Raw genomic sequence first — 24,939 nt, 5'->3', positions numbered from 1 at the left:
GCCTGTGGGGCATGTCCCCCGCAAAGCCTCGCCGAGGTCGCAAAGAGACCACCTTCTACGGATCCAAACCTGCCTCACTGCCCGAGCCCAGGCGTGCGGTCCAGTCAGCTGAGCCCGGGCGCACAAGGCGCACCCCCGAGCACTCGCCTCCCGCCCCTCCTGCCTGGCTGCAGTCCTTCCCACACGTTTCCCTTTCCTCGGGTGCTAGCCAATCGTTAGGCGAGGGTAGCTCGGATGGCTGTCGTAGTGGGACTTTCCGCCTAGATTTTCGCGTTGGTGGATTTTTGCCATTGGCTGCTCGACCCGTATTGCCCTGTAGAATAGCCACGGCAAGGAAGGGGCTGCAATTGACTGACGGGTGTTGCTATTGGCTCGTGATGATTGGGAGGAGGATAGGAGCGGGACGGAGGAGAGAGAGTGCGCGTTGTTTTTTTTTCCTCGTCCCCTCGCTTCCACCTTTCCGATTGGCTGAGATGGTGGCCGGACGAAATTTCCGATTGGTCAGCGCATGCTGTTATTACGCCGGTGAGGCAGCGCGAGGCGGGGTTTCCTTTTCCGATGAGTCGGTTCTGAGGTTCAGTCAGCGCGAAGCGTCTTGACGTACCATCGCTTCTGCGAGTCTGTCCGACACCTACCGTCCCCCGTCCTGAGGAGCTGCTGCCGCCCGCCTCGCCTCTTTTCCTCTCAGCGCTATGGCCTCAGGATCCGAGTAAGTGTGGGCCGTCCGCCGGCAGGCCGCGGCCTAGGCCCGGCTGCGGAGGTGCTGGGCCCGGCTCGGCCTATCTCTCCTCACCTCGCCTTCTCGCGGCGCTCCCCAGGCTGGGCCCGACGGCGGGCCCGATCCTTCTCCCGATCCCGCTGTGTCATTCAGGTTCTGAGGAAGTGGGGGTGGGGCCGGGAGGGGGATGGGCTGCTCTTCGTGTTTGCCCAGCCAGGAGCTTGTCCGCAGCGGGGCCCTGGTGCCGCCGCCCCTCGCCTACCGGGCCTCCTCGGGAAGTGTTGAGTAATGAGGGGCGAGGCCTGGTCTGGGCCGTCTTGCTTGGGCTAGGCCTTAGCCAGGGAAGGCTTTGTTTTCCAGAGCCCAGAGCGCTGGGGTGAGCGGCTGGCCGGGACGTGAGGAGGAAGAAGCGTCTCCTGGTCTTCTCCCCGCAGGTCCACAGCGGCCCTCGGATCGGGGCTGGAAGAGACTTGGCATTGAAAAGGAAGATTTGTTGTACCGGACTGGCCCCTGTGGCAGTGCAGGCAATCAGCTATATTTTTGTCTCCAGTGTCTTGCCTCACTGTCTTCAGTTCCAGGCTGAGGATCATATTTTGTGCCCCTCAAAAGTCAGTTGAGTAATACTGGCCTCTGCTCCCAGCCCAGGTGTGCAAGTCACTTCACAGTCCGTTGAGAGGAGTAAAAATAAAACCTAAATCTAATTTCCAAATCCATGAATACTTCAAGTAACTTGTTGGCTTCACCAGAGGCTCTTTCAGTCCCTTTAGTGTCTGGTTTATCTTCTCCTTTTCTTTTGCAACTTCTGCAATTTAGATCCACTTGGTCTTATTAAGTCAGTTCCAGCAAGGTGTGCCAAGAATTTAAGGTCTGTGGTAGAGCTTGTAATGGAAGTGATGGTCTCAAAAGTGCAATTTGAGTCTGAGGTGAGCAATGTTTTTAAAAAGAAATTTATGTTTTTGCCAAGTTATTCTCACCACACAGGATTCAAAAAAAGTTCCTGTACAACTGGAAAACAGTTACTCCTTAGTTACAATTTTTGGGTCAATGCTGTTGGCAGCCATCCTGCCAAATTGAGCTTTAGCACAGAGTATAGCATTGCAAGACCTAATAGTGTTTCTGAAGAGATTCTTGGATTTGTGTGCATACCTGTCTGAAAGAATTTGACATCTTGAGCATGGGTATGAACTCGCTACTTGATTGTCATGTGGTGTTCCAGTAAGGGGCTGCAATCATCAGATATTCCACTCATTTACTTCAAGGGATTTTTTTTTTAATACTTACCCAAAGAAAGTAGTTCCGACTGTAATTAGGATGTTCAGGATGGTAAACAAACACTGGCAGGTTTTATCTAGGAAGTGAGTTCATGAAGGTATTGATAAAAAGGTACACCAGCATACAGGAGGCATGACTGTTTTCACTTTTGTTACTAAAGCTGGAATAATTTTGAGTCGGTGACTTTTCATTGTATATTTAACATAGACATGCAGGAACAAGTTAGTTCCCTACTTTATGTGGAGCTCTGAAGGTTTGTAGTTGTTTTCAGTAGATTCAGTAACTACTTTCTGATCTCACTCTTCATACTGTCTACCACAATGCATAGCCTCTGGGCATTATCACATGCTGAACAAGGAGAGCTCTGACACAGAAAAGTGAAGTGATGTAATTGTAGAATCACAGAATCGTTTGGGTTGGAAGGGACCTTAACAATCATGTAGTTCCAACCTCTGCCATGGGCAGGGACACCTCTTGCTAGAGCAGGTCTATGCCTCATCGAGCCTGATCTTGAACACTTCCAGGGCCAAAGGCTGGAACTAGATGATCTTTGAGATCCCTTCTAACCCAAACCATTCTATGATTTTATGAACCCCCAGGAGAGATGCAATGATAGCAAATAGTGATGATAATATTCTAAGTTGGTATTGGAAGATGGGTAGTGCTTGTCTGTCAAAGTCCTTACTCTTGTCTGTAAGAGAAATAACATCACTTTCCTGTGTAGGTGTCATGATTTCTTAACACCTTTGTTTCTTTGTCAGCAGAACTGTTAGGTCAGATAACTGAAGCTGACTCCATGCATTTAGATGCTTACATGCTGTGTTTCTTGGAGAGCTTTATTCCATTCTTAATGCCTCGGAGCTTTTCAATTGCTTTAAATGCAGCAATGTACTGACAACACTGATCCAGTTTTTGCTTCTTACTTAGGAAACTGCAGATTCAGTTCTTCAGTGCTAAAACTTTTTTTTCTCACATTCAGCAGAACTAAGTGGACATCTTGCTGTGCTCTTCAGCACTGCTGTGTGTTGGAAGGTATCTGAACTTTTTTTCCTGATATATATAATACAACTTTTGATTTATTGAAAGTTTTGGTCCAAAAGCTTCCACTTGCTGCCCAGTTCTTCTTCCATTTATTTTTATCTTGTATCCCAGACTATTTTTTAGGCTGCACAGCAATTTCTGCATCCTGAGGGACAGCTGCTCAGTTTTACTGATGATTTATATAGCCAAAGTCTGGCAGTGGTTTCTTATCAAAAGGCCTTTGGATCCACATTTAATGTACAGAAGGATATAATTTGCATTTACACTTTGAATAGGCTAAATTGTTTTTTTGGTGTCCCTTAGCTCAAGTTTTAAAATATACATGCTAAATTTATTTACAGTGTCCAGGAATGTTGAGGCAAGGTCCTTACAAGTAGGTGGTTGTTTTTATCTACTGTTTTGACCACAAGATCCTGTTTGGCCTGATGTATTGGTTTCAGTTTTCTTGTCGCACTCTCAGTTTTCCTGGAAATCCCAGACCTTTTAGGACTTTACCAGGACCATGTTTTAGTTTTAAGATGAAATGAATTCATGAGCTCCTCCCTGGATGTATCCAATAGCCTTTCTTGTGTCTTCTTTGGGTTTAGAAAATGAATCTGTTGCATCTCACATGGTCATTGAAAGGGATGGATGTTGATTTCTCACTTCTTGCACTCTTTAATGAAGAGAGGGAAAAGGTGGCTTTTAAAAATGCAGTGAACATGTCAAGTGATGCACTGCTGCTACAGTCTGTGTTTATCTGTGTAGCTGCTTGCTCTGCCACTTCCATTCAAGGTTTGATTTCTTCTGGTTATTTTCTTCCTAAAACAGCAAAATGGAGCCAAATTGTACATCCAGCACCATTGTCCACAAAGCTTCCTACTCTTTGCTGATGCTTGCTGTTTTCTTAGGACAAAGGAAGACTTTTTTTTTTTTTTTTTTTTTTTTTTTTTTTTTTTTTTTTTTTTTTTTTTTTTTGTGATAATCAAACCAAACTGCTAAGTTTCTGTTTCAGCCTTAGTCACTGGCACATCTGGACTGCTTTGAGAGAATAGTCAGATGCCCACCAAGGCAAGTTACAGTAATCTGCTGCTATTGTGGCTGGCTAATGTACAACTTCTAAGAGCTCCTTAGGAATCAGTTGATTCAACTTCATATTTCTTTTGTAAAATAAATTATTTGCTATATTAGATTTTGAAGTAAATCAATTAATCTGCCTTGCTTCATTTCCTTGTTGTTTGGTGTGCTTCATTTTGTCAAGGCAAACAAATTATCTGTTACATATCTTATGGCATAGTAGGCTAGAGCTGCAGTAAGTCCTGGGAAGGTATTATGAAAAGGTGCTTATATCTCAAAAAAGAATGTTAACCCCATTTTTCATAAGCACTTGTATATTTCTACTGGCTTGCTAGGTTTAACTAATAGGCTTTGACAGGCTAAACTCTTACAACTCTTCCTGTGAGGGGAGGTACAGCATTGTCCTTTAATTCCCCTATTTATCTGGGATTTGGCACTAAATAGACTTGAACTTTTGTTTCTGTGGCAGCAGTTATATGTGATTTCAGATGAGTGACTAATTCTTTTAGGCAAAGCATCTTAGAGTCAGCAGCATCTCACTGACCACTTCTTTTTATAGATAGCTTCATAGCTTGTATGCATTTGAGTAGTAAATTGACTGATGCCAGACCCCCTTCCCAAACCCAGATTGGCTCCTCTTCCTGGTACCTCTCCTCAGTTTATGTACTGAGCATGACATTCTGTGGTGTGGAATATCCCTTTGGCCAGTTCATATCAGCTGTCCCAGCTATGCTCCCTCCTGGTTTCTTTTGTGCAGCTCCTCACTGGCAGAGCATGAGACACTGAAAAGCCCTTGTCTCAGGGTAAGCACTGCTCAGCAACAGCCAAAACATCAGTGTGTTATCAGCATTATTCTCATACTGAATCTAAACCACAGCACGGTACTAGCTACTGAGAAGAAAATGAACTCTTATCCCAGACAAAACCAGGACACTTGCAAACAAGTATAGTTTCTAAAAGACAAGACAACAAAGAAACCTGTAGAAAATGGAGCACAAAACAGGGATGGGTTTAAAAGGGGAAGCAATATCACTTGGACTTGTTAACTTCTGTTTTCTCTCCCAGCTCTAAAGCCGATGACTTATCAACTGCTATTCTGAAGCAGAAGAACAGGCCTAATCGATTAATTGTTGATGAAGCCATCAATGAAGACAACAGTGTTGTGTCACTGTCCCAGGTGTGTCACCTATAAAAGCAAAGCATTTCATCTGGCAATTTGCAAACTGTTGCTGTCTTTTAACTTGAAATATAATTTTGCAACGTGAATCTTAAGTATTTGTGTCAGAAGCTGCAGCAGTTACAAGTGAGGGAGGTGGGTTAAATAATTAATAATATATAATAATTATTAATAAATGATAAAACACATTCTGATTCTAACTTTTAGGATTCACTTGAGCTTATGCCCTTAGTCTGGCTTTAGGATTAGATCTTGACTAGTGTAGTGAACACCTCTGTCTTTGTAGCTCTATCTAGTATATCGCTTCTGAGATGTAATCCTCCAAAATCAACTAAGTCTCCTTCAAATGCTTGAATTCATAGAATCATTAAGGTTGGAAAAGACCTCCAAGATCACTGAGTCCAACCTTTGACAAAATACCACCATGTCAACCAAACCATAGCACTAAGTGCCACATCCAGTTGTTTCTTAAACACTTCCAAAGATGGTGACTCCACCACTTCCCTGGGCAGTCTGTTCTGATGCTTAACAACCCTTTCTGTGAAGAAATTCTTCCTGTTGTCCAACCTGAACCTCCCCTGGTGCAGCTTGAGGCCATTTCCTCTTACCCTATCACTGGTTGCCTGGGAGAAGAGGCCAACTCACACCTCGATACAATCTCCTTTCAGGTAGATGTAGTGTGTGATGTCTCCCCTGAGTCTCCTTTTCTCCAGGCTAAACAACCCCAGCTCTCTCAGCCACTCCTCATATCACTGACTCTCTAGACACTTCACCGGCCTTGTTGCCCTTCTCTGGACATGTTCCAGCATCTCAACATCCTTCTTGTGAGGGGCCTAAAACTGGACACAGTAGTAGAGGTGTGGCCTTACCAGTGCTAAGTACAGGGGGACAAACACTTCCCTAGTCCTGCTGGCCACACCACTATTTCTGATACAAGCCAGGATACCATTTGCCTCCTTGGCCACCTGGTCACATGCTGACTCATGTTCAGCTGCTGTCGACCAGCACCCCCAGGTCCTTTTCCACTGGTCCACTTTCCAGCCACTCTTCCCCAAGCCTGTCGTGCTGCATGGGGTTGTTGTGACCCAAGTGCAGGACCCAGTATTCACCTTATTGAACCTCTTACTGTTGACCTCGGCCCATCAATCCAGCCTGCCCAGATCCCTCTGCAGAGCCGCCTTACCCTCCAGCAGATCGACACTCCCACCTAAGTTAGTGTCATCTGAGAACTTACTGAGGGTGCAGTTGATCTCCCCATCCAGATTATCAATAAAGATATTAAACAGGAATGGCCCCAACACTGATCCCTGAGGGACACCACAAGTAACTGGCCGCCAACTGTATGCAGCACCATTCACCACCATTCTCTGGGCCCGGCCATCCAGCCAGTTCTTAATCCAGCAAAGAGTGCACCTGTCCAAGCTGTGGGCTGCAGCATTCTGCAGGAGAATGCCATGGGAGACAGTGTTAAAGGCTTTACTGAAGTCCAGGTAGACAACATCCACAGTCTTTCCCTCATCCACTAGGCAGGTCACCTGGTCAGAAAAGGGGTTCAGGTTGGTCAGGCAGGACCTGCCTGTCCTAAATCCATGCTGGCTGGGCCTGATCCCCTGGTTGTTCTGTCTGCTGTGTGATCACACTCAAGATGATCTGTTCCATAATTTTGCTGGGCACCGAGGTCAGGCTGACAGGCCTATAGTTCCCCAGATTCTCCTTCCAACCCTTCTTGCAGATGGGTATCCCATTGGCCAACCTCCAGTCCTTTGGGACCTCCCCTGTTAACCAGGACTGCTGATAAATGATGGCAAGCAGCTTGGTGAGCTCTTCCACCAGTTCCATCAGTACTTCCAGGTGAATCTCATCTGGCTCCATAGACCTGTGAAGGTGTAAGTGGCTTAACAGGTCACTAACTGCTTCTTTCAGTTGTTTTGTCAAAAATTTATTCTAATGCTGTTATTGATTACAGGCAAAAATGGATGAACTGCAGCTGTTCAGAGGAGACACTGTCCTGCTAAAAGGAAAGAAGAGGAGAGAAGCAGTCTGCATTGTTCTGTCAGATGATACCTGCTCAGATGAGAAGATTCGCATGAATAGGGTTGTTCGAAACAATTTGAGAGTGCGCCTGGGTGATGTCATCAGGTGACGACTGTTAACTGTTGTGTATCCCTGGGTTGCCTAAATTATTTGTGCCCTGGCTTTGAATTGTTTTGGTCTGTAGCAGAGGCAGGGTCCTGCAGGAAGTATTCTTGCATCTTCTGGAGCAAGTCACAGAAATGTTTTCAAGTGTGTGTCTTACATCAGGGATCTCAGTTTACTTTTGCATGTGTTTCTGGCTGTATGCATATTCAGATTAGTACTAAAAAAATTATGCTTAAGATTCTTGAAGACTCTTTGGGACCTTCACAAGCCCTGGTCCTGTCATTAAATTAGTTGAATTACCCTACTGTTGTCATAGTATTCTTCCCAAATTTACATTGTCAAATGAATTCACAAGTTTTTTCCATCTAAATTTTTAATGTTTGCAAGATAACTGAAAACTAGTAAGCAACACTGTAATTGATCTTATAGTATGGCTAGCTCAAGCACTGAGCTGCCCTATAATTAACAGAAGTTAAAACTTGAAGCAGTCAAATATAAAGATTAAAATCCCTGAAGATTGTTTATATTTCAAATTTTGTTATAAAATAATTTTAAAATTAGGAATGCTTGAAGTGTTGCAGAAATTTTGTACAATGCTTGCAGAAGGGAGTAGGAAAGCATTGAAGGTTATTTTTTTGTTTACAGGAGGCAGGTTCCATTCTATGATGGGAGTGGAAAGAAAATATATGTCAGCATTTCTTAAACATAAAAATGCTAATTTGCAGGTTTAGATATGTGAGAGCAGACAGTTATTTCTCCTGAGCATTTTTCTAATATGGAATATTGTGCATGTTCTGGGAAAATTGGAGCCTGGTTTCTGACGCTAGACTTCCTGGCGTGATATCTGAAATAATCTTTAAAAACAAAATGTGTTTCATATGAGCTGTAGAGAAGAGGAACAAGTCTGTTCCACCCATCTCTCTACCACTGGAAAATGCAAGTTTTAACCATGATTGTAGTTGGAAGAGAACAGTGCTTTGAGCTAGTCTGTGGATTTAAAATAAAGGTGAATCCTTACTTTAACCCTATATGAGGTTACTGTTTGAGTAATTTCTAGTGTGACAGTTCAGCTGGTGCTATCCCCTTCTCTGCTTGCACTGTGTCTGTAATGGTTCTTAGCCTTTCAAATGTGTTGCTGATTGTCTTGGCTTCATTGCAAGGGTCAGAGAATTTTCACACCTCTTGCCCTCAAAGTTTTTCTTGCTGATCTTTAAGTACTTATTGTGTTAATTTATTTGGCTTGGTTTTGGCTGAAATCCAGATTCATGCATTAATCTCTTCCTGCTTGTAGTCTGTCAGCTGTTTTCCTTCTGTGGGTCAGTCTTTTCATTTAATTTTCTGCTATATCCTCACTGTAAAGCACGTAGTTAAAGAATTTAATAATCTCTAACAAACTTGCATATGAAACTTGCGTGCTCAGCTGCAGTTGCACGTAGGCATTTTTAGCTGGCAAAGCCAGTTTGTGCTTTCTGCCTCTGCCACAGCTTGATGCTCTGATGTGTCACTACAGTAGGCTGTTGGACTACATTCAAAAATATCTGAATTTTTTGTTTAAAAAGGGGGAAGAGACCTTCAGACTTTAACCTAAATGTTAATTTCCACAAAAAGGGATTGACAGACACCTGAATATCCCTAGTTGGTACTGAGAACCTTTGTTCAGAATCAGGTTTATCAGCAACAGGGACTCTATTCTAAGTTATGAGGAAGAGAGGAAGGAACAAAATTTCCCCTCAGCTCCCTTTTCCTTACAGTTAGTTCAGCAGTTGCTCATAGAATTACAGAATGGTTTGGGTTGGAAGGGACCTCAAAGATCATCTATTTCCAACCTTCCTGCCATGGGTAGGTACACCTTCCACTAGACCAGGCTACTCAGAGCCCTATCCAGTCTGGCCTTGAACACTTTCAGGGATGGGGCATCCACAACTTCTCTGGCCAACCTGTGCAAGGGCCTCACCACCTTCAAAGTAAAGACTTTCTTCCCATTATCCAATGTAAATCATCTCTCTCTCAGTTTGAAGACATTCCTCCTTGTCCTGTCATTGCATGCCTTTGTAAAAAGTCCCTCCAGCCTTCCTGTAGGTTCCTTTCAGGTACCAGAAGGTGCTATAAGGTCTTGCTGGAGCCTTCTCTTCTCCATGCTGAACAGCCCAAACTTTCTCAGCCTCTCTTCATGGGGGGGGGGCTCCAGCCCTCTTACCATCTTTGTGGCCTCCTCTGGGCTTGCTCCAACAGGTCCATGACTTCCTTATGTTGGGGGGGCCAGAGCTGGACACTATACTCCAGGTGGGGTCTCAAGAGCAAAGAGGGAGAATCCCCTCCCTTGACCTGCTGACCATGCTGCTTTAGATGCAGTCCAGGACACAGTTGGTTTCTGGGATGCAAGTGCACATTACCAAGTCATGTCAAGCTTCTTGTCCACCAACACCCCTAAGTCCTTCTCAGCAGGGCTGCTCTCAATCCAATTTCCACCCAGCCCGTACTTGTGCTTGGGATTGCCCTGACCCACATGCAGGAGCATGTGTTGAAACAAAAGTTGGCTCATGACTCTTACAGGGCTTGAAGCTGCATTAGTAACTTGTGAATGTATCTTGGGGACAGCAAAGGGGAGCTACAGAAGGGGGGGGACGGACGGGACGGACAGAGATAGTATGAAACCCTCCAGCAGTTTTGGATAGGGCTGAGAGGAGTGAAGGAAAGCATATGTTTGGAAGATTAGCTCTTTGATGGGCATGATTTTTGCCTTTTCAGCATTCTTATGTACATGGGAAGTCTCACCAGGGCTTTGGAGGGTCCTTTCTGGCATTTATACTGGCCTGAGAAGGGACATCACTGCCTTTCCCAAACTTGGGTTTAAGTCCAGCACGATATGGTTAACTGGAGTTTTCTTCTGTTGCAGCATCCAGCCTTGCCCAGATGTGAAATATGGCAAACGTATCCATGTGTTACCAATTGATGACACAGTAGAAGGGATCACAGGGAATCTGTTTGAGGTCTATCTCAAGCCATATTTCCTGGAAGCTTACAGACCCATCAGGAAAGGTAATAGCACCTGTTATTGAAGTCTTGATGGCAGTGAATGCAGGCTAGTCCTGATACCAAAGAAAAAGAATTTCTGGAAGCTTGTACAGATCTCCATGGAGCATTAGACTGACAACTGTAGAGTAAGATTTTGCTGTTGTGGGTTTAATTTTTTCCCTAAACTTCAGAAGAGTGATATCTGTTGCTGGCTGGTAGAGCAGTTTGATAGTTCTCTGTCATGGTTTAATCTCAGCCAGCAACTAAGTACCATGCAGCTGCTTGCTCACACCTCCTCCCTCTTTCCCAGTGGGGAGGAGGATTGGAAAAAAAGTAAAACTCATGGGTTGAGATAAGAACAGTTTAATAATATTAATTATAATAATAGTAATAATAATTGGTGAGAGAGAGGGAAGGAGGAATAAAACCCAAGAGATACAAGTGATGCACAATAAAATTGCTCATCACCTGCTGACTGATGCCCAGCCTGTCCTTGAGCTATGATATGTGGCTTCTGGGCAATTCTCCCCAGTTTATATACTGGGCATGACATTCTGTGGTGTGGAATATCCCTTTGGCCAGTTCAGATGAGCTGTCCCAGCTATGCTCCCTCCTAGTATCTTTTGTGCAGCTCCTCACTGGCAGAGCATGAGACACTGAAAAGCCCTTGTCTCAGGGTAAGCACTGCTCAGCAACAGCCAAAACATCAGTGTGTTATCAGCATTATTCTCATACTGAATCCAAAATACAGCACTGTACCAGCTACTGAGAAGAAAATGAACTCTTATCCCAGACAAAACCAGGACATTCTCCTGTGGTTTTTTGCTACATGGGATGGGAGGACATCAAAAAAGGTTTAGGTAGAACTCAGTTTAATGAGATTTTTTTTCTCCTGAGTTGCTCCCACTTAATGGGATTGGGGAGTTGCCCACATATTAATCAATGGGTTAGATATACTAGCTGGCACCCTGACTAAATGCACTTTTTCCAAAATATCTAAATTAATAACTGAGAAAGTGCATTAAAAAAACAAACATACATTTAGAGTTGTGCTAGTAGCACTTCTGCTGGAACAAATAGGTCCTAATAAAATATATACACAAGTTGAATTTATCCAGCTTCTGTAGTCCAGTTTACCTAGGATTCATAGTGCAGTATCATATATTATTCTATTTCTGGAGACAACCAGTCTAGTTATAACAACCTCAGTATTAATTTAGATTAAGTCAAGGTTTTTTGCCATTTTTAGAAATGTTAAATTGAAACTGGATGGAAAAGAAACATGATTCCTTGCCTTTGTGTTTTGTATTTAAGCAGCATATTATTTTTCTATTGTTTGCTTGTTTTGTTTGCTGTTTGTTTCTCAATGAAATTTGATAGTGCTTGAGTGGTCACAGTACATGCAGCTCTTGATTTTAAAATGCAGAGCAGTGTTAAAAATGCCAGCAGTGTATACCTGTGTAACCCACTTCCTTGTCCTCTGGGGCTGCTGGTAGTACAAGTGTTGACATTTTGCAGCTGGCTACTGAAATGTGGGGTTTTATAGGTGACATCTTCTTGGTGCGTGGAGGGATGCGTGCAGTGGAATTCAAAGTGGTGGAGACAGATCCAAGCCCATATTGCATAGTGGCTCCGGACACAGTGATCCATTGTGAGGGAGAGCCCATCAAAAGAGAGGTGAGCAGAATCCTGCTGTGCAGATCTACTGAATCCCCTCTGTCTGAAATCTGTTTTAGTGACACTCCTTAAGAGCAGCAGTGTTTGCAGTTCCTGTTTTGGCATTTTGTGTATTGAATGTAATGATTAAAACCTCTGGTTTCAGGAGATGAGCTGCTGCTGAAGATAGTCAGAGAAATGTGCTTCCAGTATTCTTCCTCATATGCTGAGATACCACCAGTGCATAGGTTTGCTGACAAGATGTCATACTTTGGCAGCAGCTCTTTTGCAACTGCTTTCATATATCTCATGCTGGACTTAGATTCATCTTTTAATTCCAAATTTCCCTTGATACATAGCAGGGAGGGCTTACAGTGTTGCTAAATTTCATGTCATGTGAAAAGAAAGCAATTGGTAAATTTTCAGTGAGAAATTTGAAATCTAAATTATGGAATTTTTTTTCTTTTTTCCTCCCAGTCCCTTAAGGTGTCTAGCCTTGAGTGTCCCAAGCTTAAGGCAGCCTGAGTGGATTGTCTGTCAGGTCTTGGCCACCTTACTGTTACAGAGTAGGAAATCTCAGAAATGGGCTAAGGTGGTTGTATGCTTCATAAAGTAAGTGCCTTTTTACTGCCTGCAGATCAGGGTGAGTCTTAGTTTGTAGCTAGCTCTGCCTTTTGAAAAATTCACCTCTATTTGACACTTGTAAGGCCGTGTCTGGGCACTAGATGAGTCCAGTTTGGGTTCTTCAGGACACAACAGAGACAGGAGCAAGTTCAGCCAAGGCCACCAAAATTGATGAGGGAGCTGGAGGTCAGAATGAATGAGGAACAGCTGGGAGTGGGTTGATGCAGCATGGAGAAGGGAAGGCAAAGGTTCAGGGTTACTGGCAACTGCCTGATGGGAAAGTGTGGATAATCAGGCTCTCCCAAGAGCTGCACCCAGGGACAGGACTAGAAGCAATAACACAAGCTGGATCAAGGAAAATTCCCAATGGAAAAAGGCTTCTTCAGACTCTGGAACAAGGCCTGGAGAGGACAGGAACCTCCAGACCTGGAGACCTTCAGCACTTGATAGGGCTAGAGCCTGAGCAACCTGCTTCAAGTGTAGTAGTTCCAGTTTGTGGGACTCTGACTGAGCCCCTCTGAGATTCCAGGCTGGGTTATTTGATTTTAGCATGGCCTAATGTTACAGATAACTAAGGCCAGTAGAAATTTGGACAGCCAAATGAACAGATGCTATACAGCTGTACTGAAAGGATTGGTTACTGGTGGTCTTATCTGCACATCTGGATCGTAACATTTTTTGTTAATTTGAGTCAATCCCAAGAGAAAACACTATGTTGGAGAACTGTATGGTAGCTAGGGTATGTTAGGTAGTTAGAAATGCCACTTAGAGTTTAAGGAATAAGTATATTTTATACTGGGTTTCATTGTCTTATCATTGCTAGCCAAATCAGAGGGTCACACAACTTGTTTTGCACTAGTCTGTAGGGGCCCTGGCAGCAGAGGCTGTCATTCAAGAGGGTAGGCTTCAGTGAGGAATTTCCCTCTGCATATCTGGAAAGAGAGAGCTAAGAAACAATTGTAGAAGATACCAGGAAGACTTGAAAATGAGAATCTCAACACATCAAAGAAATGGCAATGAGCAAAAACCTGGGTTTTGTAGACCAGGATGGATTGTTGAGCTACTGTTTTAACTCAGATGTTTAATGTATTTCCTCATGGGTAGGATGAAGAGGAGTCACTGAATGAAGTGGGCTATGATGACATTGGTGGCTGCCGGAAGCAGCTGGCTCAAATCAAAGAGATGGTGGAACTTCCTCTCCGACACCCTGCTCTCTTCAAGGCCATAGGGGTGAAGGTATGTCCCCATGTGCACCAGGTGGATGAGTGGGCTTGTCCTTGAAGATGACTTGATATCAGAGGTTCATGAGGTACTGGGAGGGGAGAATAAGTAATTTGGAGTTTTTAGGGGGGGAGTTTGGTTTGCTTATGTTTGGGGTTTTTTTAAATGCTGGTGTTAGGAAAGTATTTCCTTACATATTTTGGACACAGATTAAAGTACTGACAACTTGTAAAGCAGAGGGATCCTTTGAATCAGCACTGCCAGTTACTGGCAGGTTTTTTGTTGTGTGTTGTGTGAAGTAGTAAGGGTGTTGATAGCAATGCTGACATGGCAGCTGTTGCATGAGATTGCATCACAATTTCAGACTGGCCTTATCAAATGCTTACAGATTCGCTGTGAATCTATTTAGACATTTAGATACTCACCACCTAAATCTCTCGCCTTTGTCCTCAGCCTCCACGTGGGATCCTGCTGTATGGTCCTCCTGGCACTGGTAAAACACTGATTGCCCGAGCAGTGGCCAACGAAACAGGGGCTTTCTTCTTCCTGATCAATGGTAAGTTTTGTGGCTGCTTTGGCCCCAGATCTGCTGTGTGCTCCTTTGTCTATCTTATGGTAAGGAATGCTGTTAATAGGGCTTGTAGAGACATGCTGTATCCCTGAAATCTTTCTTTACCTCTTTGAAGTGTGCATCTGGGGACACTTGGAGGCCATTTGTGTGGAAGTGTCTGTAATGGCACTTCCCTTAAGCTTGATTGTTTTGTAGCTGGCTCGTTGGAAAGACAGCTTTGTAATACAGGGATCTGGAGTCTGTCTGGCTTAGTGTTCACATGTTGGTGAGGGCAGAGCTGGGAGTGGTGTCATTCTATGAATATGGGTGCAGGGCACTTGTTTCTGTTGCTGCCAGCATGTTCCATTCAGAAGAGAAGCTGATCTGCTGTGGATTTGTTTCTCCCTCAAGTAAAGCACAAGACCTGTTCTGTTTCATATAACATTAATTGTGAGGAACTATCCTGAAAGCTATGAGTGAAGTTGGGGTCCCTTTTGAGGGGTCGGATTGAGCTACGACATGCACACAGTTGCCATGTTTCATGCTGCACTGACGTTTATTGTTTGTCATTCATATTTATTCTCTTGCGACTTTATTGACATTACAAGGCACTTAAAAAATGTACACATTTACTGCCTTAAGGAGGCTTCTGTATTAACACTTTAAAACTACATATGAACACCTGTTAGAACCTGGAACACCTTAAGGGAGAGGGGTGAAATTTTTGCTGCGCCACAAAGGCCTACATGTTTTGCAGGCCAAGGGCCCAGTCTGGAATTGCTCACACCTTATTCCAAATATTAAAAACTCTGCAACATATGAGTACCTTGGGACTTAGCTACAAGTGACAGAACCTCCTATTGATCACTCTTCACCTGTAGCAATTGAGGTGGATGCTGGTTTATGTCCTGTAAGGATCAGACTGTGACTTTTCCTCAGTGCTTTTGTGTGCCATTTTACATTCAGTGTTGGAATAACTGAACATTTGTACTTAAGGAGTGATGCTTTTCTTCTCTGATTTCAGTCACTTAAACCCATGAAGGTGAAAGCAAAGAAGTATATAGCACAGTATAGCAGTGAGCAGCAGTAGGGAAGCGACTTGCTTTATATCTCAAGATATCAAATATAAATGGACTGGTTTTAAAAATATGTTGTCCTTGTCATATTCTTTCTAAGTATGTGGAAGGTGTTACTGCATGCTAATGAGCTGGACATTTCTTTAGACACTTGTATTTCTATTGCATAATAAAAAATAACATTGTCAGAGTTAGCAATGCATTCTCTGCCTGCTAGTTCCAAGCACGGAGCTGCAGTGTTGTAGATGAAGCTGATATGAATTGGTGAGTTACCTGTAATGAAACATTCTTAGTACTTGCTCGTACCAGTGTCTCTGCAGCTGGCCTGCTTCAGTCAGCTGGCAGCCTTGCAGTTCCAAGGGTCAGGTTTCTTTTTCTTGGATCCTTTAGAAGCATACTTATTTTTCATTACCACTCCCTTCAGCATGATGGAAAATCTGTAAAAAAAGGAATAAATCTGTGAGCCTGCATTAGTGTTCATCAATTGTAGATCTCAGAGGAATGCTGCCCTTCCTTCTGGAATTAATGTGCTTACACATTTTTTATTATTTATTCTTTGAGAGGAGATGAGGTTTTTGGGGCTAGCTGCCTCTCTTCTGGGTGCCACAGTTGTTATTTTTTTAGGTCCTGAGATCATGAGCAAGCTGGCTGGTGAGTCTGAGAGTAACCTGAGGAAAGCCTTTGAAGAAGCAGAGAAGAATGCTCCTGCCATCATCTTCATTGATGAACTGGATGCCATTGCTCCTAAAAGAGAGAAGGTAAAGAAAGTTTTTAGAAAGTAAAGGAGTACATCCTTTTTGGTAGCAGCTGTCATGAGTCTCTGCCTTTGACTACAGGGTAAAGCAGTATTTAACTTAATGCTTGAAAGCAGTTTGTAGCAAGGGTCCCTAACTATTAGGAGGTTGGACAGGACAAATGACACATCTCAACCGATCTGGCTTCCATGTCGAATTCCCATTTATTATCTGCCTGCGGCAAGTTATATAGGTTTACCACATAGTTTACAGTTACAGGCTACACAAAGAATGCAAACAACCCTTATTTATCTAAGTCTTAAGGTGGCTAAAGTGTTAGAACTACAATTCTACATTTAGAAACCCATTACTTCCCAAAACACCTTAATATATACTGTGAATTTCTAACTGCGTCACTGTGGCCTGCAGGCCAAAGGGCCCAGTCTGGAATTGTTCAAGTTTCATTCCAGATATAATTCATGTTCTCGATCTCTGAGGAATTCCGTTACAGCAGTTGGATGTCAGAATTTGGGTATCAGAAGAATCTGATGTAGTTCACAATGTTTCTTAACAGCTCATGTCTATTGTATGTCTGTTTTGGTGCAGTACTAGTGTCGCTCTAATTAGGAACAGTGATAGAAAATGACACACAGGCTCTCAGGCTTGTTAGCAAGTGAGAGCGATCTTTACTCTTTGAAATCTTCTTTTATAGACAGTTCCGAGAGAATAAAGCTTCATTGGCCAGCAAACCAACACATCACCATCATTGGACAGTTAGGAACAACACCCCTCAATCATTTGCAAGTAAACGACAGGGAGACAAGCAACATCTGCAAGGGTTGTTTTACTTTCTCCAAGGACTGTTTGAATTCCTCCTCACAAATATTCTCAGGCCACGATTTCTCAGGCCAGTGTGAGTGATCTGTGTGACTTAGTTTCACACAGACACTGTGCTGCTGCCTGATTTCTCGCATTCAGCATCTACATACTAGCTCCTGTGCTGTGTTTTAGAGCTTTTGGTCTAATTATTGCTTTCTCTCTCCACAGACACATGGAGAAGTGGAACGTCGCATCGTGTCTCAGCTGCTGACTCTTATGGATGGACTGAAACAGAGAGCACATGTGATTGTTATGGCAGCCACCAACAGACCTAACAGCATTGACCCAGCTCTCAGGCGATTTGGTAACCATGACTGCTATCTTTTTTGTGTATCAGATAATTTGTTATCCACTGTGTTTCAGGGTCCTTGGAAAGATTGAGTAGAAATTAATATTAAGCATCTTATGTGTTATATAAGCTTCTCTTCAGCTACTTGTTTGAAATTAATTTCTAGATTTCAGCCTTTAGTATAATCTTTTGTGCTTTATTAGATTAGAACTTGTAGAAATAATGAAATACTTAGAGGGTAGCACATTTTTTCACTGCATCAATTAGGTGAGGCTATTTCAGGAGTAAATGCTTAAGGGGTTGTTTGTGCCTCAGGTTGCAGGAGGCTTTGAATTGTCCCATTTATCTTTTATTGATGAGAAGTCTGGTAGTTTCTGAGATTCAGGTTTTCAAAACTTTGCAGTGTAAATGAATGTTGTATGACCAATTGGTAAAGTCAAATTTGCAGGAAAAATGGCCTCTTGAATGGCTAGTGAGGCATTTGAATGCACAGCTATAGCTGGAAGAAGAAAATAGATGTACACGCCCTAGTTAATATTGCAGTAATATATGAGCTTCCTGCCTCCCGAGATATTCAGACAGTTCATGTTTTTTACCACTTGGGTACTGCTGTGAAAGTTCTGAAAAATTTAGACTCTCAGTATTTGTGGACACAAAGATAGGAATAAATAAAAATGTCCCATGGTGTGTTGGTCAGGATGGCATATTTTCCTATAAATGAGGCTTGGAAAAAACCAGAAATTCTCTGTTTATCTAATCCTGAACTCTACTTAATGTAGTAGTCTCACTTTCCCTAAATGGTATAAGCCTTTCTGCCTTCTCTGATCTGACTCTGCTACTGTGCTGATTGATGCTGCAGAGAAACTCAAAGCTCTGCCATTTTCTGAAATTGTTTGTGGCTTGTCATCATGTTCCTGTGTCAGCGGAAGGCAGCAACTGCAGCTCCCTTAGTTTGCAGAATCAGCAACTCAACGTGTGCTTGTACTTCCCAGGTCGTTTTGACAGAGAGGTAGATATTGGTATCCCAGATGCCACTGGGCGCCTGGAGATCCTGCAGATTCACACAAAAAATATGAAACTGGCTGATGATGTGGATCTGGAACAGGTGAGTAACATGCTATTAGGAAAGTTTGTCTCTGCTCATTTAGGACAGCGTGAAACTGGGCAAATATGTGATCTCTGGGCTTCCTTCTAACTAGATTACCAGTGACCAAAAATCTTCACTTGCTAGTTAAGAATGCTGTGGCTAAGTGAAACAAATGCATATCAGTCCAGTCTGAAAGTGCCTTGCCACTGTCCTGCGTTTGTTTGCTGTGGCATTCTCTTTAAAAATAAAGCAAACCTGAAACAGCACTCACAGAGCTGGCTGAACATTGTGTTAATACTGGATGGATTTAATCTCTGTCCTGAATGAAGAACTGCATTCCTTAGGGTTATCTTTCTGCACACTATCTATTCCAGTTGCAACTTTGTTCTCAAGTAGGAGGTGGAACAGCAGTATCCTTGGCTGCTATATGTGATAGCACTTATCTTGAATTTGCAGCAAAGCACTGATGTTTCTGTCCTTCAGAGTTTTGTTGCACCTCTGGAGAGACCAGAGCATGCATTGCCCTTGCAGAGTGCTTGCTTGTATTCCTGAGAGTCATAGTGCTCTGCTTTCAGGTGGCAAACGAGACCCATGGCCATGTTGGTGCTGACTTGGCTGCTCTTTGCTCAGAAGCTGCTCTTCAGGCTATCAGAAAGAAGATGGATCTCATAGACCTAGAAGATGAAACCATTGATGCTGAAGTGATGAACTCACTGGCTGTGACCATGGATGACTTCAGGGTAATGCAGGAGTGCCCTTCTTTCTTTTGTGTGCAATGTCTAATTGCTTATCTGAAGCAAGTGAACATAAAGTGTTAGGATTGATATAATGCTGTTTCTTCTAACAACAGTGGGCTCTGAGCCAGAGCAACCCTTCTGCTCTTAGGGAGACTGTGGTGGAGGTGCCACAAGTTACCTGGGAAGATATTGGTGGTCTAGAAGATGTAAAGAGAGAACTCCAGGAACTTGTACAGGTAAGGGTTTCCAATGGATTTTTGCCTAGTCAGCTTGAAAAATAATAATTGTCATGGTTTAGGAATGGTATTCCCCAATTTAGTGTTCCCACTGAAACACTCCAAACCACATGCTGCTCACTCACTCCCCTCTCCCCTGTGGCAGGATGGAGAGGAGAATTGAAGATACAAAAGGTAAAGATAGTGGGTTGAAATAAGAACAATTTACTGGAAACAGCAATGAGATAAGAAAATGAACAGTATTAATAACAGTGTACAGGACAGGCAAATTATTCACACGTGAGTGCTCACCATACAGAACATGACATTATCCCTGATGCTTGCTTCACACTACCTGACTGAAAGGGACCCCCTCCCCTCTCCCCCCTGCATGATGTGAGGTGGTACCCTGTCCTGGCCGGAACCAGGACAATAATAAAATTCAGAACCTCTGCACATTTCTGTTTGGGCTGTGACCAGGGTAAATGCAAAGTTTCTGTGGTATTTTGTTATAATGGACTGAAAATATCATGCTGTTCCATCTTAGAAAACCTGGGGAGAGGGAGGTGCTGGGAAGCAGAATCAGGCTTTCCTGAGCTGAGTCTACAGGGACATCTTGGGTGGGTGTTGTGCTACATGCAGGAACAGCAGCAGTTCTGCGTCTCTTAAGTAGAGACTAGCAATAGCACTGCTGCCAAGAATCCCATTATGTGATGGCTTTAATATGCTAGAAAGTAGATGAAGATTGTCATGCAGAGAGCCTCTGAAGTGTTTGCATCAGTGTTAGCATAGAAGTGAGAAGTTAACTGTGAAGCCTTCTATGAAAGGAGAAGCTGGAACAAAGTCATGAACGGTCTGTGGAATTGGAGTGGTTTGGGTTTGATATATCCCTGCTTTCAGTTGCACTGTAGAAACAGCCTGTCTGTGAATAAAAAAATCTACTTTTCAATCTAACTTTTGGCATTAAAATCATCACCTATCTCTGATCGTGTTGGAAGGATAAATGCTCACATCAGACATCTTGACTGTCTTTGGAGGGCAGAGAAAATAGGTTAGATAATGAGTTAGCTGTTCTCATTTTCTTTTGCAGGGCAGACTGAAGTTGGGGTTAAATGTGCTGGAAAACTACCTGAACTGGTACTTAGTTCATAGGCTTTACAATTTAGCTGTGATGCTTTTCAAAACAGTGCCCATTTAAAAACACCAGTGGCACTGAGAAGGCAGACTCTTGTGTTTAACCCACCAGAAATCAAAATTATTTGTGTTGGAAAGGACCTCAAAGATCATTCCAACCCCCCCAGCCATGGTGTAGTGGGTTGACCCTGGCTGAATGACAGGCACCCACCAAAGCTGCTCTCTCACTCCCCTCTGCAGCTGGCCAGAGGAGAGAAAATTTAATAAAGGGTTCATGAGTTGAGATAAGGACTGGGAGAGATCACTCATCAAATACCATCGTGGGCAAAATAGGCTCTAATTAGAGTATGAATTGAATTTATTACTAACAAAATCAGAGCAGGACAATGAGAAGTAAAATGAACCCATAAAAAAACACCTTCCCCCCACACCTCCTTTCTTTCCACCTCTACATCCTACCCCAGCAGTGCAAGGAGACAGGGAATGGGGGTTTTGGTCAGTCCATTACCTGTGATTTCTTCCACTGTTCATGGAGAGGAGTCATTCCCTTGCTGCAGTGTCGGGTCCTTCGCCATGGGAGATAGTTCTCCATGAACTTCTCCAACATGAGTCCATCTCATTAGCAACACCTAAATGTGAACTGCTGTAATGTGAGTCCATCCCAAGAACAACAGTCCTCCTCAAACTTCTACAACGTGAATCACTCTTCCATGAAGTGCAGTCCTCCAAGGACAGGCTGCTCCAGCAAGGGCTCCTCTCTCCATGGGCCTCCCATGAGGTCACAGCCTCCTCTCAGGCGTCCACCTGCTCCAGCATGGGTGTCCTTCACAGGCTGCAGGTGGATCTCTACATCCCCATTGATCTCCATGGGCTGCAGGAGGACAGCCTGCTTCACCATGGTCTTCACCCATGGCATGCAGAGGAATCTCAGCTCTGGTGCCTGGAGCTCCTCCTCCCCATCCTTCTCCACTGACCTTGATGTCTCCATAGTTTTTCTTCTTATATTCTCACCCCACTTTTCTGGCTGCAATTATATCTGTGCAATAACTTTTCTTTCTTCCTAAATATGTTATCATGGAGGCATTACCACCATTTCTAATTGGGCCAGCCTTGACCCAGCAGTGTGTCTGTCTTTGGAGCTGCCAGGGATTGTCTCTGCCAGACATGGAGGAAGCTTCTAGCAGCTTCTCACAGAAGCCACCCCTGTAGCCCCCCTGCTACCAAAACCAGGCCATGCAAACCCAATACACATGGACAAGGACACTTTCCACTACACCAGGTTGCTCAGAGCCCCATCCAGCCTGGCCTTGGATACTTCCAGGGATGGAATGTCCACAACCTCTCTAGGCAACCTCTGCCAGTGCCTCACCACCCTCACAGTAAAGAATTTTTTCCCAATATCTAATCTAAATCTACCCTCCTTCAGTTTGAAGCCATTCCCCCTTGTCTTATCACTACATGTACTTGTAAAAAGTCCCTCTCTGGCTTTCTTGTAGGCACCCTTTAGGTACAGAAAGGTTGCTCTAAGATCTCCCCAGAACCTTTTCCAGGCTGAACAGCCCCATCTCTCTCAGCCTGTCTTCATAGGAGAGATGCTCCAACCCTCTGATCAGCTCCCTGCTGGGCTTGCATCAGCATGTCTACATCATTATTTTAAAGGCCCTAGAATTGGATGCAGTACTCTAGGTGGGGTTTCACAAGAGCAGAGCAGGGGGGTAGAGTCACAGAATGGTTGAGGTTGGAAGACACTGCAGTGGATCATCTGGTCCGACCCCCCTGCTCAAGCAGGGTTATCCCAGAGCACATGGCACAGAATTGCATCCAGACAGTTCTTGCATATCTCCAGTGAGGGAGACTCCACAACCTCTCTGGGTAATCTGTTCCACTGCTCAGTCACCTGCACAGTAAAGTTTTTCCTCGTGTTCAGGTGGAACTTCCTGTGCATCAGTTTCTGCCCATTGCCTCTCATCCTATTGCTTGGCACCACTGAGAAGAGCTTGGTCCATCTTCTTGATGATCCTCTCTTCAGATATGGATACACATTGATGAGGTCCCCTCTGAGTTGTCTCTTCTTAAGGCTGAACAGGCCCAGCTCCTTCAGCCTTCCCTCATAAGAGAGATGCTCCAGTTCCTTAATCATCTTTCGCACCCTCCACTGGACCTGCTTCAGGAGCTCCATGTCTCTCTTGTGCTGAGGAGCTCAGAATGGGACTCAACACTCCAGATGTGCCTCACCAGGGCTGAGTAAAGGGGCAGGACCACCTCCCTTGACCTGCTGGCAATGCTCTTCTTAATGCACCCCAAGATCCCATTTGCCTTCTTGGCCACAAGGGCACTGCTGGCTCATGGACAGCTTGTTGTCCACCAGGACCTCCAGGTCCTTCTCTACAGAGCTGCTTTACAGCAGGTCACCCCCAGCCTGTACTGCTGCCTGAGGTTATTCTTCCCCAGGTGCAGGCCCCTACATTTGCCTTTGTTGAACTTCAGACACTTCTCTGCCCATCTTTCCAACCTGTCGAGGTCCTTCTGAAGGCCTGTGCAGCACTCTGGGGTATTGGCCACTCCTCCCAGCTTTGTGTTGTCAGCAAACTTACTAAGGAGGCATCTACCCCTTCATCCAAGTTATTGGTGAACAAGTTTAACAATACTGGGCCCAGTATTGAACCTTGGGGGATACCACTAGTGACTGGCCTCCAACTAGACCCTGTGCCACTGATTATGACCCTCTGGGATCTGCTATTCAGCCAGTTCTCAATGCACCTCTCTGTCTACTCATCCAGTCCACACTTTCTGAGTTTGCCTATGAGGATGTTGTGAGAGACAGTGCCAAAAGCCTTGCTGAAGTCCAAGTGGACAATATCCACTGCTCTCCCCTCATCCATCCATGTAGTTGTTTCATCGTAGAAGGCAATCAGGTTGGTCAAGCATGATTTCCTTTTAGTGAATCCATGCTGACTACTTCTGATCACCTTCTTGCCATCCATGTGGATAGAGATGGCCTCCAGAATGAGGAACTCCATCACCTTTCCAGGGATTGAGGTGAGGCTGATTGGTAGCTCCTTGGGTCTTCTTGCTTGCCCTTTGTGAAGACTGGCATGACATTTGCTTTCTTCCAGTCCTCAGGCACCTCTCCTGATCACCACGACCTTTCAAAGATGATCGTGAGCAGCCTCGCTCTGGTGTCCATCACCTTTCTCAGCACTTGTGGATGCATCCCATCAGGGCCCATGGACTTGTGGATGTCAAGTTTGTTTAGGTGTTCTCTGACCCAACCCACCTTGACCAAGAGAAGGTCTTCCTTTTAACATTCCTTTACCCTGGTATCCTGGGTCAGAGATCCCTGAGGGCTGGTCTTGTCAGTGAAGACTGATGCAAAGAAGGCGTTCAGTAACTGCCTTCTCTGCATCCTTTATCACCAGGGTCCTCTCTCCACTTACTGATGGTCCCACATTATCCTGTTTTCATTTTGTTACTGAAGGGCAAGAAGCCCTTCTTGTTGTCCTTGACATCCTTGGCCAGATTTAATTCCAGGTGGTCCTTGGCTGCCTTTGTCTCATTTCTACTTACTCTGACAACCTCTTTATATTCAGTCCAAGTGGCCTGACCCTGCTTCCATCTCCTGCGTGTTTCTTGCTTTTGCTTGGGTCCCCTTTGCCTGATTTCTTGCTCATTGGGTTGTACCATTCTTGAGCTAGGAGGAAGTGGTGCTTGAATATTGACCAAGTCTCTTGGACTCCTCTTCCCTGCAGGACTTATTCCCATGGGATTCTTCCAAGAAGGTCCCTGAAGAGGCTGAAGCTAGCTCTCCTGGAGTCCATGGTTACAATCTTACTTGGTGCCCTGCTTCCTCCTCACATGATACTGAACTCATCAATCTCATGGTCACTACAGCCAAGGCTGCCCCCAACCTTTACATCTCCAAAAAGGCCTTCCCTGTTTGTTACTTTAAGGTCAAGCAGCACATCATTCTGTTACCAAAAAATTGGTAAAGTAAAAAACTCATTAACGCAAATGTAGCATTAAGAAGCAGGCATTCTTTATTTGGCCAGATGCATGAGGGGATAGCTCCTCCTCAAGTTGTGCACACTGAGTACAGGAAAGTTTCTGTTTATATACTGTATTTTACATACATATTCATTGATAGTCTCAGAATAAACATACTTATGGTAATAATTTCCCTGAAGTCATTAACATATTTTCCTTCCCCTTTATGCATGTGTTCTTTCATCCTGGGGGTCTCTTTGGTGGTCTCTAGTGATTGGGAACCCCAATGTAACACCTGACCTGGTCGAGTTGTCAGGGCACTGAGACTGGTGAAC

At 44.2% G+C, this 24,939-nt stretch overlaps 1 protein-coding gene across 1 annotated transcript in view; it reads left to right on the top strand.

Moving 5' to 3' along the window:
• Nucleotides 1–526: 526 nt before the first annotated feature.
• Nucleotides 527–24,939, top strand: part of LOC136373323 (transitional endoplasmic reticulum ATPase) — a 41,101-nt gene continuing 16,688 nt past the window's right edge. Inside the window, exons 1-12 of the mRNA XM_066338218.1 lie at nt 527–709; nt 5,153–5,264; nt 7,231–7,403; nt 10,300–10,442; nt 11,965–12,095; nt 13,803–13,934; nt 14,373–14,475; nt 16,170–16,303; nt 17,327–17,462; nt 18,440–18,552; nt 19,110–19,274; nt 19,385–19,507. Coding sequence (XP_066194315.1) covers nt 693–709; nt 5,153–5,264; nt 7,231–7,403; nt 10,300–10,442; nt 11,965–12,095; nt 13,803–13,934; nt 14,373–14,475; nt 16,170–16,303; nt 17,327–17,462; nt 18,440–18,552; nt 19,110–19,274; nt 19,385–19,507 — 1,482 coding nt within the window. The 5' untranslated portion in view covers nt 527–692. The remainder of the gene's footprint in view (nt 710–5,152; nt 5,265–7,230; nt 7,404–10,299; nt 10,443–11,964; nt 12,096–13,802; nt 13,935–14,372; nt 14,476–16,169; nt 16,304–17,326; nt 17,463–18,439; nt 18,553–19,109; nt 19,275–19,384; nt 19,508–24,939) is intronic.

The sequence above is a fragment of the Sylvia atricapilla genome, chromosome W (genome assembly GCF_009819655.1).
Source record: "Sylvia atricapilla isolate bSylAtr1 chromosome W, bSylAtr1.pri, whole genome shotgun sequence".
In the NCBI taxonomy this organism is placed as follows: Eukaryota; Metazoa; Chordata; class Aves; order Passeriformes; family Sylviidae; genus Sylvia; species Sylvia atricapilla.
This window is presented reverse-complemented; position numbering and strand designations above follow the sequence as displayed.